The 18,270-nt window shown below is 38.7% G+C and overlaps 2 protein-coding genes across 2 annotated transcripts in view; both read right to left on the reverse strand.

The window, feature by feature from the left end:
• Nucleotides 1-12,621, reverse strand: part of LOC107696711 (non-canonical poly(A) RNA polymerase PAPD5-like) — a 28,433-nt gene extending 15,812 nt beyond the window's left edge. Inside the window, exon 1 of the mRNA XM_016497188.1 lies at nucleotides 11,802-12,621. Within this exon, the coding sequence (XP_016352674.1) occupies nucleotides 11,802-12,304 (503 nt within the window). The 5' untranslated portion in view covers nucleotides 12,305-12,621. The remainder of the gene's footprint in view (nucleotides 1-11,801) is intronic.
• Nucleotides 12,622-14,784: 2,163 nt separating this feature from the next.
• The window catches only part of LOC107696712 (HEAT repeat-containing protein 3-like), a 43,265-nt gene continuing 39,779 nt past the window's right edge, over nucleotides 14,785-18,270 (reverse strand). Inside the window, exons 12-15 of the mRNA XM_016497189.1 lie at nucleotides 17,816-17,904; nucleotides 17,577-17,720; nucleotides 15,538-15,714; nucleotides 14,785-15,097 (exon numbers count right to left, since the gene is read on the reverse strand). Of these exons, the coding sequence (XP_016352675.1) occupies nucleotides 14,984-15,097; nucleotides 15,538-15,714; nucleotides 17,577-17,720; nucleotides 17,816-17,904 (524 nt within the window). The 3' untranslated portion in view covers nucleotides 14,785-14,983. The remainder of the gene's footprint in view (nucleotides 15,098-15,537; nucleotides 15,715-17,576; nucleotides 17,721-17,815; nucleotides 17,905-18,270) is intronic.

An 18,270-nucleotide genomic window follows, 5' to 3' on the forward strand; every position in this document is an offset into this window, starting at 1 on the left:
ATTAAAATACATTTCTTTTAAATGTATAGCATATTTTTTAATAAGGCAACAACATATGATAGATACGATAGGACAAAACAAATACAGTGCAGCACGAACTGTTTTTATACAGTCTATGAGCACGAAGCGCTTACAATGTGCGCAACCGGTGTGCAGAATGATGCGCTTGAAGCAACATGACGTCACAGCCTGACGCTGTGTTGCTTCAAGCGCATCATTACGCACACTGGATGCGCACATTGTAAGCGCTTCATGTTAAAAACTGCAAAGCACAAAGGGAAGAGAAATTGATGCGTAGTGTATTATATCTGTGCAACAGTTATTGAGCCTTTCTGGCTGCACACACACACAGCATTCTTTTTAGCGCTGCCACACAATTTGATCAATAAAATAGCTTAATCGCTGAAGAGCTACATTATATTTTTCAACAAGGAGCTGGTAACATCATCGTTTCTAAAGCAATTAAAGCCACAGATTCACTGTTAATAGAGAAAAACGGCAAAACGGTGGTAATTTATACATACACAGCCTCTCTCTCTCTCCTTCTCACTGTCTCTCATAAATGAACACTTGATGAATCACACTTTTTTGATAATAGAATATTTAAGTGGAGATCGCTAAACTGCAAGCTAACCGGTGTTTTCAGAAAGCAAGCGTGTTTATCCACAGTGAAGAGAGAGCGCGTACACATGGTTGCCAGGTTGACAAAAACAAGTAACAAACTTAGCAGATATTTCCGTATTGTGCAAGTGGGAAGCTCTGTTTTGGGGATTACGTCTCTTTATATCAGGCAACCCCGGTTGTGTTCCTCTGCAGCCAGATTAAACCTTGTTGTAGCCTATATATTATGCTCTATTCATTCTTTTTTAGAAACCTTGCCCTTTTCTACTCCGTTTTAAACGGTGTTCTTGTATTCAAATTAAGCGTGGTCCACTGTTGCACACGTGCCGCGATATCGATACAGGGCCAGCTGTATCGATACTCGTATCATTAAATCTCTGTGACGATACATCGTCGTATCGAACACAGCACTATTAGGCATATGTGAACTCGGCAATCATGTTAAAATCCACACCAAAATAAACGGTCTAAGATTCCCTAAACAAGGTTGTAAAAATGGAACACTTTGACCATTTAAATCCCTGTTTTGGAACAATGAAAATCTCAATGTTATTAATTTCAGTTAATCACAACTTCCAGTTAAAAGAGACAATCACCTTTTTTAGTCTAAAACGTACATGCACATTAGCTGAACCAGTCTGAACAAAATACGCTTTCATGCGGATTCAATTTAAAGAAGCTAAATTTATGATACCACTATTGTCAGATTTTACTGCTGATTTGATATGCTAAAAAAAAGGTGATTTTGTAGATTTTGGTGTTTACCAGATTTTAACAAAAAGTATAGTGTCTATGTAGGAGTTAACCAACAAGACAGTTAAGATCGCAGAGTGGATTGGCTTGCTCTTTCGTCCTGAGGTTGAACACAAAATCTGTGTGGACACTGCAATTACACCTACACTGAATGAACATTCTTCTTTGGTTATTTCTATATTTGCAAACTGCTAGAGCGGCCTAACATAAAATATACTGTTCTTTCACAATCCGGTCCCTCCTCCACATTTGACAACAAGTGAATGTTGGCGGGCCGCATTTATTTCATTTGTCACATCTTTAACTTGTGCAGAACTAGGTGTTCAGATACCTTTTTCCTCCCAGCATCTGACCAGAGCAGACAAACTAAAGTTCTCATTTGAACTTAAACTAACCTAAAAGTCAAAGTAAGAGTGTGAGAAATAAAACGCTTTCCTACATCATCTGCAGAGACATTTTAGAAATTTTGGACAGGTGAGAAACAATCACACCCTGAAGAACAATTTGCACTCTGGGAATTCTAGGCATCTTATTACTTAATGAGACTCACTCCTTAAAAATGCTCAGAATTATTCAAAATCCACCTTATCCACCTTATAACGCAGTGAGAAAGAATTGATTACATGAAGGTAAAGGTCCACTAAACTTGCATTTGCATATGAGTGGAAACTCTGAATGGAAACTCATATTTTCTATCTCAAGGAAGGCCTTGACCTCCGGTCACTCAGGTTCAACAAACAAACAAGTCATGCAAAGCTTTGAGCATTAAATACCAACACAGACACACAAATGCACAAGTCTCTTCTGGGGCTCTGATCAATGTCTATGCACATTTGTCTGTCCGTGCTGGTAAAACTAAACTGCATGGGAAAAATTTCAGCTGTAGGCATGATGCTCTGTAGAGGCAGTCTGACAGCATTCATCAGAGCTGGCCACCACTGCAACATGAACACACCTACTGCAGATGCATGCTCACGATTCCACAGACACAGGCCATTGGGTTCGTGTGTACTGGGACAGAGGGTGGTTCACATTACCAAGACAAAAATCATCCTACATACCAACAAGTTGATTAAATCAGTTTTTATGCAACCAAAACATAACATATTTATAGAGCAGCTCTGCCAATATTGTCAATGTCCTATGAAAGTATTGGCAGGCTGAGTATTTTTTTTTTACTGGCCCACATATATACAATATACGTTTAAAATATTTGCTAGAAAAATTGCAATTTTACAAAACTTGTGTTCATTAACTAACCCTCTTCCTTTACAAATTTCCTTAATGAGCTGGAAATTTGCCATCCTTTATTGGGTCCAGACTTATTCAAAGATCAGACATATTAACAAACACACACACTTTCATACAATCATTAATCAAAAATATAAAATACAACTAATGAGTGGTTGTGTGTGCACCTGATGGATATGGATGTATTTTTGTGTTTATGATCATATCAGGTTTATTCAAAGTGCATCTGTATGTTTGCATATGGGTGTGTGTTTGCAAAGCGTGTGTTGTTTCATCAAGACTAGATAGAAGTGTGTGTTTCACTTCTGGGAACCTAAGAAAGTAAGTTTAGTCCATGAAACGGAACTGAAAGAGAGCAAAAGTGGAAACACAGGGCCTGAATGGCCTCTTGATCTCACCATATCTGCTTTAGCAACACTCTCACAAAACATGCAAATGGACAAGAGAGAGCAGAAGCAGACAAACTAGACTAATCACATCTAAAACAAGATGAAAAGTTAAAAAAAAAATGAAAGCACTTAATCTAACTGGAGTTAAATCAATCCCAGCAGGCTGCCTCACAGTTTGAAGAGCACATTTGCCCTCAGTGTCGTTCAGCCTGGCTGTGGGAAACTGATTACACACAGAGAGTCTGAGTTTCGTTTCACAGAATAAGCCATTCAGATCAGTTTGAATTCTCCAGAGCAGCCTGTTGTGTCCTCCAATAAAGCATGAGCAGCGTGCAGTTTACTCCCAGTGTCAGCCAATCAGAGAGCAGACTCTGTCGCTAGGAAACCCTTCACTATGAGGGCCAACACAACTTTTACTGCTACTGCTGTGGAGTGACTGACTCACACCCCCCACACACACACAGTGTTACCCTAAACACTGACATCACACAATCATCCTGATGTACATGTACAATATCTCACAGAAGTGAGTACACCCCTCACATTTTTGTAAATATTTTATTATATCTTTTCATGTGACAACACTGAAGAAATGACACTTTGCTACAATGTAAAGTAGTGAGTGTACAGCTTGTATAACAGTGTAAATTTGCTGTCCCCTCAAAATAACTCAACACACAGCCATTAACGTCTAAACCGCTGGCCACAAAAGTAAGTAAACCCCTAATGGAGCTTTTCCACTGCGTGGTACGACTCAGTCATGGCATGGCTCAGTACGGTACGACACGGCACGGCTCGGCTCGGTTTGCGTTTCCACTGCAGTTCAGTACCGCTTGTACCGTGCCGTACCATGCAGTGGAAAAGCGCCATAAGTGAAAATGTCATACTTACTTTTGTGGCCAGTTATTTTGAGGGGACAGCAAATTTACACTGTTATACAAGCTGTACACTCACTACTTTACATTGTAGCAAAGTGTCATTTCTTCAGTGTTGTCACATGAAAAGATATAATAAAATATTTACAAAAATGTGAGGGGTGTACTCACTTCTGTGAGATACTGTATGAGTGGAAATATTGCAAAGCCTCAATATAAATGCCCACTTTGTTGTTTTTAAATTCAAACATGTCATTGACTGATCCAATACATCTGTTTAAAGTTGACATGAAAGGCATCTATTTTCTAAATGAATGCTATAGATCTTTTATTGTGAACAATTCATCTAATCATCATTTAAACCCTGTACCTGCAAGCTCACGTTCGTCTGCCTGCAGTTTTGAGTACATCCCTCACATCTCAACATCCAACCAACAACTGATATAAAGAATCAAGTCCCCATTCTACACTGTTTTCCATTAATCCGTTACACGTCTCTACTTCCGTTTCATTGCAACTTAAACAATGAAGAGTGTTAATTCACACATATTTCAGTGGGACAGGAAGTTGTACCTGTAAGCTTCTCTCTGCAAATGTGTCTGCAGAGTGACAATGAGCCTCTGTGCTAAAATAATATGACTTGTCAGTATCATGTTGGTCATGAGTGTAATCACTATTTTGGTCATCTGCTGGCTGAGATCAGGACTGCTGTTACTAGTCTTTCCTTTTTAGACGTCACATACAGCAGTAGCTCATAGGGCCTGAAATTGAAGTCTGAAAATAGGAGGAATTCCTCCTTTAGGGTGGGGGTAGTACTCAAAATACAAATGCACAATTATGCATGACAATCAGATGCAATACTATTACTTTTGGCAAAATCTTTATTACAAAACTGACATTTAACAATTACTTAAACAGGTAGCCTAGTTAAGGGCACAGGTCTACTGTTCAAAAGTTTGGGAAAACAATTTAACACTTTTATTTAGCATTAAATTAGCACTAAGAAATCATTAAATTGCTCAAAACTAACATAAAAGACATCTACAAAAAAATACAATTTCAAAGAAATGTGGAACTTTATGTGCATCAAAGAATCCTTGGGGAGAAAAAAAAAACACTACGCCGCGCCACATCCAGTGTAGACATCATAATAGGTTCTATTGTATTTTGTCGCACCGCGCCGCTCGCATCTGGTGTAGACACGGTGTTAGAAGAATATGTTCAGCCCCTCCCTCCGAAGCTTTGAATATTTGGTGTTGATTACTACCAAAGCTTCGAAGCTCAAAAAATGGTATTCGGACCAGCCCTAGATAGCGCATCAAGAACCGAGTTGACCGGGTACTCGGTACCACCGGTACTTAAAAAAACCTGGTACTGTAATGTTTAAATTTTTTTAGTACCGACTTGGTACAGAAGTACCGGGTCATTTGACAACACTACTGCAGAGATTTATTTTGCAAAATAATCTGCTGACTATACACTATCCCTCAGCCTTGCCGCGCCCCCCAGTTTGGGAACCACTGGTCTGGAGTAGGCGATTTGTGCTCTATTAATTTGGTCTTTTACGATGCTCTATGTGTTTGATTACTAATGCCTGTGTAGTACGGCATTGCACACAGAGGACAAAAACGTTCAGCCTCGACTTTTTATCGTCATTTGTGTTAAAATTGGCAAAGCATACCAAATTGAACAAAACTATATAAATGCAAAATTTGAATTCATGAATATATAATGGTATCCACGGTATAGCAAAATCCATATCATGGAACAACATAATACCTGTAGTCACTTTCATACCGGTATAGCGCCCACCCCTAGGAAGTGCATCCCATAAGTATTTCAATGGCAGCTAGGCATTACAAATTCAAGCTTGTACAGAGAAGCTGATGAGATTTATAAAGTCTTCTCTCCATACCAGACTGTTATTATGGCCCTGAAATAACCCCACAAGTCAATATTGTGCATTAGTATTATACTGGAAAAGCACCTCACCAAAGTAAGTTCATTCACATTTCTTTTATTAAGGTCATGTCAACTTGACCGATTTTGATTTGAGAGCCAAACAAACAGCGCTGACTTGTGTATGAAACTTACTAGGGATGCACCGATACCACTTTTTCCAGTACTCGCCCGATACCGATACTTTTATTGCATTTGTAAATGTTTTAAATATTGGGTACAGAAACCAAAACGGTATGTATAATGTTAGTTGGTTAACTTCATTTATCAAATAGATACAGTCAAACCAAAATTTATTCAGACACCTTCAACATTTCTCACATTATCACAGTTTATTTGCTATAGTTTAGAAAATGGTAATAAGATATGACAAGAACACAAGAGTTAAACTGTGTCAGAACAAATTCTTCTTGATAATGTTAGATAATTTTGATAGAAAGGTATGTAATAGATTACGATCAACCAAAAATAATTCAGACAACTGTTAGTATGACAGTATTATTTACACAACTATCAATACTTTGTCGGACAACCCTTAGCCTTAATGACAGCCTGTAGTCTCCTGGGCATGCTGTCACCCAGCTTCATGCAAACCTCAACTTTTTTTCCCAGACTCGGTCTGAATAATTTCTGGACCCAAATTTGTAAAAATTTTACTGGTAGTCCACTGTATGAAGAATTTTTGGGTATGATCCAGTATCGGGCCCGGTGCATCCCTAAAACTTACAGATGGTCAATGGGTTTTCTGATGGTGCAGATGCCAAAACATTGTCTTGTGTTGACTGAAGGTCCATGTTGAACTCTCATCTAGATGTATATTGTAGAGCCCGACCGATATGGGTTTTTTGGGGCCGATACCGATATTAGGGAGTTAAAAGAAGGCCGATACCGATATATCGGCCGATATTCTTTGTGTATATTATAGTACAGTACCAGTCAAAAGTTTGGACACTTAGTAGCAAACAATGGAGCGCGCTCTGCTGGACAAACTAAGTAATTACACCATTTCAAGCATTTTATCTGCATTATATGTTCTGTAAAAAAAATGTTCATATCGGCGGCATTTTCGCCGATACCGATATATCGGTGACAGGCTCATATCGGCTGATAATATCGGCAAAACGATATATCGGTCGGGCTCTAGTATATTGGACAATGTTCTGTGATAAATCACTTACATTCAAGCTATTACAAGTTCAAAGTGCACCCAACACTGACTCAGTCAAGTCTGAGCAAAACCTCCCTGGTACATTCAATGGGGCAAAGCATAAACAAATGACCATTTCATGTTGCTAGGCACAGCATGACCTGCTGTCAGCTGAGCATGTGGAGTCAGTCTGTTGCTTTGCAGCCTCAATACTCAGCAGACCATGACAAACCACATTCAAACTAAACTCTATCACACATGCTGAACACAATCAGTCATTTGGTATGTGCTAAAAGCTCAGTCACATTTCGCTCCTATAGTCTACATCTGGTATAAACAGACCACATACGTAATCTAAAGGAGTCAATATTGATTAGATTCTTCATTCAGTGACAAATGTTTTAACAAATTAGTACACAGGAATATTGTAAAAGAGATAAAGTAGAGTCTGTCAGACTATGGCATTTTACACAGAGGCATCTTTCCAGCAAAAAAAAAAAAAAAAAAAAAACATGTAGCACATAATGGCATTACAACTGTACATAACAGCTTTCTTATAAGGAAAAGATGCAGGAGTGTGAACATATGGTGTGGGCAGCTTTTATTATGAATAATTGTTAGATATAGTTTCTACAACCTTCCACAAACCATGTATCTGCTGCAAACTCAGAGTTATAATGTTCTATATTTGCTGCCATATTAAGCCAAATTATGCCAGAACAGAAAGTTTGCCAGTACTAGGCATGGGCCGGTATGAGATTTTGACGGTATGATAACCTTAAGCAAAAATATCAGGCTGTGCGATTAATCGAAATCGTCATGAAATCGCGATTTGAGCATGCGCGATTTCTAAATCGCTTTATAGCACTATTTTCCGCGCCCCCGACCTCCCGCAGTATGCTATCCTAACCAATCAGAATGCTGCGTTCACATGGGATTTATTATTATTTTTTTCTGCCTTATGTCTGCTCTAGAGACATGTTACAGCTTCTTGATAAAGCTCTAATTGGTTTTCTTTTGGAAATACGTTTCAAATTCACACTGAATGCATTTATGACTGTAAAGCATGTATGTGTGTGTCAAAATCGTGATTAAAATCGAAATCGCAAAATTGATCAAAGAAATCGAGATTTTTGTCCATATCACACAGCCCTACTTGCAATAAGACAAAAAACGGCCGGTTGCTGATCACGTAAGTTCCAGGGGAAGCTTCTTAAGTTCGGCCATCCTACACACACGTGACTGACCGCTCGCTCGCACCAACAGGAGGAGGAGACGTGTTACTCTCTACACTGCACTCAACCTGAGGGATTCCTACACTTTCAGTCTTTGAGGAGACATGAAAAACAGCGCATACCGCGGGAACGGTATAACGGAAAATATTAGCGGTTTTGAAACCGTGAAATTTTCAAATGGCGGTATACCTTGAAACCGGTAATCGGCCCATGCCTAGCCAGTACAATCCATATTTTTTACTATAGATTTAAAGATATTGAGAGCTGTGACGCACATTTCATTGTAGCTGTTTTTCGGTTTCTGGCAAGATTTTACATAATTCACTGGCTTGTAAATTATTTGTTGTGTACAAACAGACACATTGATTGATCATGTCTTGCCATGCAGCAGAAGTGCAGTTATTCATAAATGTAAATTCTGTCATCATTTATTCACTGTAAACCCACATGACCTTTTTTCTTCTGCAGAACACAAAAGATGATTGTATGACGAATACTGGTGACCAAACGGTTTTGGTTTCCATTGTATGGACAGAAAACACTACTATAAGTATCTAATAGTATCTAATCTAATATCTAAATAAGAAAAAATAAGGGGAAGTAAATGACAACAGACATTTCATTTTTAGGTGAACTGTCCCTTTAAGGCCACTGTAGCATGTCAGCGTTTGATCTAACATAATTAAAATTAATAAACATCTACCAACAGCCAACCGTTTCTTGGTTTCAAATGTCAATGCAGGTTTCAAACATTCCACTGCCACTGGTCTAAACACAAGAGCAACATGAGTAACGCATTCTGACATCATCCTGTTAATCGCGGCCTCCCTGGGAAAGTGCCCTTGTGACGAGGATGAGCTCTTGCTGAGTGCTGTAATGTGCATGAGGGTGCCGGGGACAGTCAGAGTCAAGGCTGCTTTTCTATTACATTTAGCCCCTTTCCGCCAACTTGCAATGGCTCCCTCATGTCCCATGGCAACTGGTTAACCTAATGACAGTGATTGATGAATATAAGATGAACTCAATTGCAGAAAACAGAGCTACAATGGGAAAAGCAGCAGCCACAAGGAACCTTGCATAATGTTTTGTAATTAATATAAAACTACAAACTACTATAACAAAGAACTGCATGCAGTGATCATCTTTAGGTGAAGACGAACTACTTTTTCTTTAAAATTCTTTAAAGTTTCAGCATGACCAAAAACTAGTCAAAGACATTAACTCAGGACACCATCTGTTCAGCAACGCTTTCTGAATACAAATGAATTATAGTGTCTTTGTGTCCAAAAATATAGCCTTTGCATCGATTCAGTGCTCTTCAAAAAGAGGCCAGTGCACTGAACTCATCTCATCCTACACTTTAAAAAAAAAACATTGAGAAGACCCAACATAAAAAATTCAGCAGCAGCACAACAAAGCGTGGAGAGAGGATTTTCCCTCTCCTCTCACTGCAGCATAGCTGTCAGGCAGACGAAAAGTGTCTGGAAGCACCGTGACATCACAGAGACGGGGATCGTGTGTCAGCTGGGAGGGGGAGCATTTGTTTTGGGTAGAACAGGGAAGGAACTTGCTCAACACACGGAGAATATAAACAGAATATTATAATCTCTCCACACTCAGAAACACCCATAAAACCATCTGTCCCTTTTCTCACACCTCCGAACAGAACAGCAAAAATGATTATAGTGTGAAATTAGCCTCCAAATGACACATCCACAAAACATTTCTATGATGTAGGTTGGAAATATTTAGTGCTGTAGGAAGCAAGCACATTTCACATGCTGGTTTTCGGCTTGCAGACATGACAAAGACTAAAATCCACAACAAATGATCCCAGAACCAGATTAAAATCTTTAAGGCATCTCAGACATGCGCTCTTCATACAAAGCTACAGCGCGAGTCAATCTGCGCTTAATCTGTGCATTTCGCCATATGTCTACAAGATGGAGCTGACAGGAGTCATTTATTCCAGAAACAGGAAAATCAGTGAGGGGGGATCAGGTAAGAAGGTCTGTAAGGTGAGGACTAGGGTATTAGAGCAATCACAGAGGAATGCTCTTATGCAAACACACTGCTAACATTACTATAAATGAGGATAAGGCTTGCTGGCTGTACTTTGCTCTGGGCTCCACAAGCTGCTGCTCATATCACAAAGTAGGGCAATCTGAACCTTCAAAAACCTAACAAACCACCACACCCATTACACCTAATTCTAAAACCAGACCACTACACAATCCACAATCCAGCACTACTTCCACATGCTTCACCTCATACCATTTGACAATCGACCTCTCTTGCACACTGAAAGATGTGCTTATAGACATTTAATGCCCTTAATAAAGTACAGCTATTAAAATCTAATTGAACCTCTCTTGGTACAGGAAATTTGTGGTTTGACTTTGAGAGTATGTTGCTGCTTTGTCTTCATTTCACACATTCCACATCTAAAGAGATCAGCCAATAAAAAAAATTCTGTCATTTACTTTTGTTGATCTTTGGAACACAAATTCACTCAGTCTTATGACTTCAGAATGACTTCGGGGTAAAGTAAATGATGACAACTTTCGTTTTTGGGTGAACAATCCCTTTCAAGGGATATGTTTTATTCATATCAGAAAAACTATGCAGCAATTGTAGTAATGACAGCAATAAAACTGGAAGTCAGGAAAGAAGTCAATGTCATCATGACTTATGATCATTAAGTAACCTGAGTGTGAAGTGCAAGGTGTATATTATTGACTGAATGATAAATAAGAGGCGGTAACTACAGTAGAGCAACTCTGTGTAATGCATTACACAACTCCATCAAACTGTGTGTTAAGCTGATACAAAGTAACCACATTTCTTCTTTTAGTACTAACCACTGTAGTAACTATGGCATCATGACAGAAACCATGCATTATATTGCTCGTAAATAGCAGCAGCTAAAGATAGCTTCCCTCAAATGAAAATTGTCATCATTTACTATCCCTCACGTCAAACCTGTGATTTTCTTTTACAGAACATAAAAGAAAAAGTTACTTTTTGTCCACACAAAGTCAAAGTAACCAACATTCTTCAAAACAATTTCTTTCAAGTTCCACAGAAGAAAAACGTTGCACAGGTTTGGAACGACAAGAGGGTTGAGTAAATGAAGACAGAATTTCGTTTTGGGGTGAACTATCCCTTTAAGACTAAATAGACTGAGAGTGTTTTTGCTACTTGAGTTTTTTGGGATTCTGGCACTAGAGATGTCAGGGGAGCACCTGACAAGCCAGAGCAAGTCATTTAAATGGAAGGATAGCACGGATACACTAGACATGCCAAATATGGTGAAGAAACGGCTCGAATGTCAAACCACTGGCAAACCAGCGAGAACCTAATAGTTATTTTAGTGAATGGACGGTCGCAGGTCCAACATCGTGCTATTATAGTCTGCCTATTCAGGTCACGACATGTTAAACATGTACTGAACCACCCTCAGTGTAGTGTCAACGCGTAGGCCAGCTCTTGAATCCGAGCAAACACACCGGGCCCTGCGCCGAGGTTATCATCATACACCCACACATATAAACTTGGTTTCTGCACTCACCCCACAATGCCTTCCGAGTAGTTTCTGCTCTTCCACGGTGTGCCCGTGTAAATGTCCTCCGCCCCATCCGTCAGCAGCAGACTCCTGTTAAAGCCAAAGGTGCTCGCCTTGTTGTCTCTTTTCCTCTTGTTTGGCAACTCCGTTCCCACTCCCGCGACCCTGCTGCCACCCACTTGCCCCCCTCCGCCGACACCCCTGCCTGCCCTGCCGCCGCCGTTATTGTTGTTATTGGCTTCCAGAGGGATGAAGTCTAGTTGTTCGGAGACCTCACTGTCGGGTTTGGATCCAGACATCCCCTGATGATCCCTGGGCTTGCCGCTGCTGTCGGACGCGTTGCTCGACGTACCGTCGCCTCCGCCGCTCGTGAGTTTGGCGCTGACTGTGTTGCAGTTGTTGTTGAAGTAGAGGTTTCCCAGCGTCTGCGTCATTTCCCAGATGTGCATCCACAGGTTGTTGGCAGGTCCGCGCTGTTCTGGCTGAAACCAGGCGATTCTAGGATCCATCAAACGCTGAGCTGCTGCAGGCGCACTTGCCCCAGAGCAGAGCCAGGCTCGGTTCGCTTAACCCGCTAACGGGAACACTAAACGCTGCTAATATATCCTGTGCTGGTCCATTAAACGTATCTCGGGACAAAAAAAGAAAACACCAGTGTAAACGGACTGTAAAAAGACGTTGTTAAAAAACGGTAACCGTCAAACTTCAGAGCACGAGGAATGGAGAAACATGAGTGTCGTCTGTCACTGCCTCTGACCCGTTTCTATCGGAGATCTCAATGGCGGACAGAGCACAGCGCGACTGCGCATGCGCGGACAAGCGCGAGCGAGTGTTACGCAAGAGAGTCTGTTACGTAACAACAGTGGGTTTGATACATTGTAGTAGGTAGGGCTGTTCGAGTCCGACATTTTTGGAATCGAGTCCGATTCCTGGTTCTGGAATCGATGGGAATCGATTCCTCACTGTTATTTTCGATTCTTGTTTTTTTTTAGATTGAAGGAATCTATAATCTCACCATGACTGCAGGATAAAGTTCGTAGAAAGTATCCTTCTCATAATCTTTATTTGTAAAAAAAATAAAAAATAAAAATATGACGATACATAAATTGTAATTTTGTCTGCTTTGCCCGTGAAATTAGTCATAGCCCACAGCTCAGCAGGGACATGCGTTTATCGCATGAATTGAACATGACATGAAGTGTCTAAAATAAATGTGCACACTTCAGCTGAATGATGAAGTTTACTATGACTGTATGCTTTGCACAAAATTAACAAACTGTACACTGAAACAAAATAACCAGAACATTAAAAATAACTGATAGAGCTCGTGGTATATCTGTCAATCATATGCGCTCTCAGCAACTGATCTATGCTCGGGACGTTTTCTTTTATAATTAACAATGGCTGATAGAAATGTTTTTAAAAAATAGTATTTTAGATGGAAATAAGATCAAGACCCTTGATCACGTCATGATCTATTCTGTCGTGCAGCGCTCAAAATTGTGGACAAGCCAGGTCCGCCGTAAAATAACCTCTGAATCGTTTTTTTTGAACTGGTTCTAATGACTTCTAATCACTTTTAGCGAGCATGAGGGAGGCGAATGGTGCTTCTCAAACGGAAGGCTGCATCCTAAAATTCAGATGATCTCAGTACCGACTCGTTCTTTCAGTTTATTTTCGTGAATTTAAATGTGTGCAGCCTTCGTAGGATGCAGCCTTCCGTTTGAGAGGCACCCATAGATAAGCTTTGTTGAACTGAAAAAGGCTCTGAATGAGGATTCGATTCCTCTTGATGGAATCGATTCCAAACTCGATTCCCAGCCCTAGTAGTAGGCTAATATGAACCTCTCGTTTGTGTCACGTTTCAGACGTACCATGTAAAAGGTGGCGCTAATCCAATGAGTCCTATATCTAGTTCGCGGGGTCTCAGTGTTATCTTCTAATTGGATTATTTTGTAATGCAGTGACAGAAATTAGATTACTGGGAACAGGAGTCCGCGAATAGAATATAAACAACAGTATTATTACTGTGGGACAGGTCTGACCACCAGACCTGTTTCTTTTTTACCACTTAAAGAGAAAATAATAATAATAATAATTAAATACAATTCTGTCATAATTTATGCCGTTTCAAATCTGAATGACTTCTTTCTTCAGTGAAACTCAAAAGATGTTAGGAACAAACACCTAATATTAAAAAAAAAAATTCGTATTTTTTTAATGAGTAAATTATGAGTATTAGGAACAGACAGCCTCATTCACTATTAATTTTATTTGTATCTTTTTTAATACAATGCATGTGAATGGTGACTGAGACTGTATCCTATAGTGTTCCACAGAACAAAATCAGTCGTTCAGGTTTTGAACAATATGATGATTGGTAATCGATGACTAAATGATTTGCATTATTTTATGGAGAACAGCTCTTTTGGGTTAATTTGATCTAAATCTCAAGAGATATTTAATCATATATGCTTTTTCTTTTATTCAATTGGGGAAAAAACAAATATACTAAGCATGCTTATGACATTAAGTGATCAAAAAGTTAAAAGATAACGTAAGATCTACAAGACAATGTTTTTGTCACTGTAGACAGGTTTATGAGGGATCTAATACAACTCCTAAACATCCGATAATCTACTGTTGCTGTGGGCCATAAAATGCTACATCAAAGGGTTTTGTTGTTGTTGCATTATTATGGACTGGGTGAGAGGGAAACATAGCAACATAACAGTGTTTATTACGTAATCCCTGGGAATTGATCCATCATCATTTTACAGATTATCTCACTGAGGACAAGGATAATTCTTACCAGAAACCCAAAAGCCAGAATATTCAGGGGGGTAAAGGGGAATGTTATGAGACTGGATGACATTGTTTAACAGTTTTTAGTTTAAATGCTGAAATCTGATGGCCAATGGAGTATACATTGTCAAAAACACAGACACTACTGATTATCCTAATACTTAACAACAACAAGAGACCATTATGATAGTTTATGCTTTAATTAAAGCACTTATATATATGTTTGGTTTTACAAACTTTTTTTTAAATCTTAATTTCCGCACATAAACACTCTCACATTACAATAAAACCAAAAGAAAACCAGAGAGGAGTATGGACAGAAAATGCTAAATAAAACAAGGCGAGATGTTTACAGAGAATTTGTGCTACTGATCTCTGAAATCTCATTTTCTCTGCAGGTTCTCTGAGTAGCTGATGAATCTCTTCAGGTTGATCCTTATGTTGTCCAGAACACAAAGCTGATCAGGGCTGTATTTTCCTTTGCCTTCTTTTCGCAGCTGTGAGGGAACAAAAGGCCAAACTGTGAAAAGCCTGCCATCTAAAGGCCTAAGAACATACTAGAATAGTACAGAGGATCTAGCAATGGCTGTACTGTGAATGGGTCAGACTGTGAATTTATAAAAGCAGCTGAAAAAGTACTTCACTGTTTTAAAGTGGAACATTTTAGATCAGCCAACCAAGACAGATCTGTTCAGGTGGATTTGAGTGCGCTTTTCTGTAGACAGTCTTTGTGTGAGACTGAGACAGTGCTTATCTCAATCTCAGAGAAGACAAAAAAATGTTTCGCTTGAACCTTGAGCTCAAGCCTGAACATGCATTTGGAGGTGTGAGATGTGGCATTTGAGTGTCTGATTTAATAGTACTGTTCGGGTGTGTGAATGTGATGCATGAGTGTGTTTGTATCTGTGGTAATATTTCTTGTTGGCTTTAAACAAACCTTAGCTCTAAACCCTGGCTGAAGTGCTTTAAGAGATGAAAGCAGGTTAATATTTTTTCCAGCTTTCTCTGCTTCATCGCCATCTGCAAACACATCGAAGAGCGCATCCAGCGCTTCCCCGCACACTACCAGGTTTGAGTCCTTCATTGCGATATTCAGTAATGCATTTCCAATCAACTGCAAAAAGAGAATAAAGTTAGCTGAACAACTGACCAAAGCTATGCAATTACAAATATACCGTAAAAAAACAATGCTATTAATAAAAGTTAAAATAAAAGACACATTTTATTATACAATTAATTTGTAAATCCAAATATTTCTATTATAGTATTTACAAGTCATAAAATACTACAGAATTTGATATAAATGTAGCCATTTATAATTTAGTAAAATATAGATATATTCTAAGAATAATCTAATAATACATTAAAAAAAAGAATTAGAAAAAAAATTAAAAGGTTTAATTGGGTCTAACATTGCAAAATGAACATCAAATTAGGGCTGTGCAATTAATCGCATGCGATTGTCAAGCGCATCTCGTCAGTAAAGCCGGTTCCGTGATTAGTAGTAAATCTCCATCACCTGCTTTCAGATGGAGTGGCATTTAATACACAGAGCCGTAGTTCACTGACAATTAGGCAATATTGCGTTCATAATCGCAGATTGAATCGCCTGCGATAATGAACGCGATATTGCCTAATTGTCAGTATTATCAGTATTGTACTGACGAGATGCACATGACAATCGCATGCGATTAATTGCACAGCCCTACATCAAATAATTTTTGTCCCTTTTCTATAACAAAATACGATAATTTCTGAATGTTATATTTTTTGTGGGCATAACAAAAAGGCACTAATACACAGGGCTCGAATTGAGGGGGGATGTGGGGGGATGGCATCCCCCGGTTGAAAAAAAAATGACAAAAAGCATCCCCTCAGTAAAACCACCATCCCCCCCTTACGATCCCCTTTGGATTAATAATGTGTATTATGTAAAATTTATCATGCCAATTAAATGTTAAAATTATCTACTTGAGATAATTCACGAATAACGGCGATTGGCCAATCAGAACTCGTTTCTGTAACAAGCTGCGCTCAAGCGGAAGCAAGTTTTCGTCATTTTTCGCGCAAAATGATTCAAGCGCAACTTTTGAATTTCTTTAAAAAGAAGACAACAGACAAAAGTATGATTGTTCCTTCATTAGAATTTAAAAACATTCCCCTGACATAATGTTATTGTGCTGTATGTGTAACTGTGAGGGACTGAGAGATGATAGGAGAGCTGACATTATCGAGTCATCGACCTAGCAAAAACCAAACAAAAACACGTCTTGAGAGTCCAAAAGCATTCACTGCGCGATGAGGCCTATTAGAATACAGGTAAAATAACCTTATAATTCAAGCAATTAAAGAAAAAATACCCATGTATGAGTTTTTATATTCATTGCACAAGCAATGTACTTTTCTGAATATCAGTAGGCCTACATGCGCTTTATACAACAGTGCATAGTAGTAACACGGTGTTTCTTTATTTGAATGAATCAGTTCTTGAACGAATCAAGTGAGCCAGTGATTCAACGGCCCATTCAGATGGACACTTTTGTTTACAGGTGCATCTCAATAAATTAGAATGTCGAGGGGCTTGCTGCCACCTACTGGTGGTTTTATTGTCATCATAATGTATCCATGACAGGACTAAACCAGCCAAGGTTTCAGTACAAAAGCACATTTAGCAAAATTTTGTTTAATTATCAATGTTGAACCAAACCAAAATTCCTCCATTTCAGGCCCAAGAAGGGGAAAAAAAAGCTTATAAATAATAGTTCATTTAATAAGGCCAATTTTTCATTAAATAAAAACCTTTTTAAAAATTAGACAAATTTTGTAATCATTATATAAAATTAGCTACAGGACCCACATACCCCCCAAAAAAAGAAATGGACCACACCATCCCCCCTGAGTTTTTTTTTACAATTCGACCACTGACTATACATATGATTAATATAATTCTAACAATTCTGCCACAGTCAGTATTACCTGTAGAGTGTCTGCTGTGTTTTTCTCTTTGGCAAGAGAGCTTCCTGTGATACCGAGAATGGCCAGAGCATTAACTCTCACGCTGACCAGCTCACAGCTGGTGGCAGCCTCACAAAAACTCATAAGCTGGTGTGGAGTCATACACTGCAGGATAAAACACATACAGTTAAAAATACCAAGTAAAGCTTGAAATAATGTATCGCTAAAGCATAAAAACAATGAATGAATGTGCTTCTCACCTGAGGGATGTTTTTGGTAGCCATGATCTTTAGTAGAGAACGAAGAGCACTGGTCACAGCCTCCAGGAACTCCTCATCCTTTAATGCCTCTAGAAATTAATGTACAAGCATAGAAGATATTACATTTTTTACACACTAAGTGGAAAAACCACAAAAAAAAACCACGATGTACCTAACATTACAAAAAAAATGTAAAAGCGCTTTTCATCAGAAGCCTGACAGATTCTGTATGTCAGAGTGTGAGAGTTCCTTGATTAAAGCACAAAAAAACAGTCATTTAAATCACATAATTTAACACCATTACTCACTGACTCTAAAGAAAAAAAAAAATCAAAGATAAAAAAAAATTGTCTTTTTATCAATGGATTTACTTGAACATTATATTTTTATTTGAAACTAAAAACAAAGTATAAAAAAACAAATTAATAAAAATTATATATATATATATATATATA

The sequence above is a fragment of the Sinocyclocheilus anshuiensis genome, unplaced genomic scaffold, assembly GCF_001515605.1.
Source record: "Sinocyclocheilus anshuiensis isolate Anshui unplaced genomic scaffold, SAMN03320099.WGS_v1.1 scaffold354, whole genome shotgun sequence".
In the NCBI taxonomy this organism is placed as follows: Eukaryota; Metazoa; Chordata; class Actinopteri; order Cypriniformes; family Cyprinidae; genus Sinocyclocheilus; species Sinocyclocheilus anshuiensis.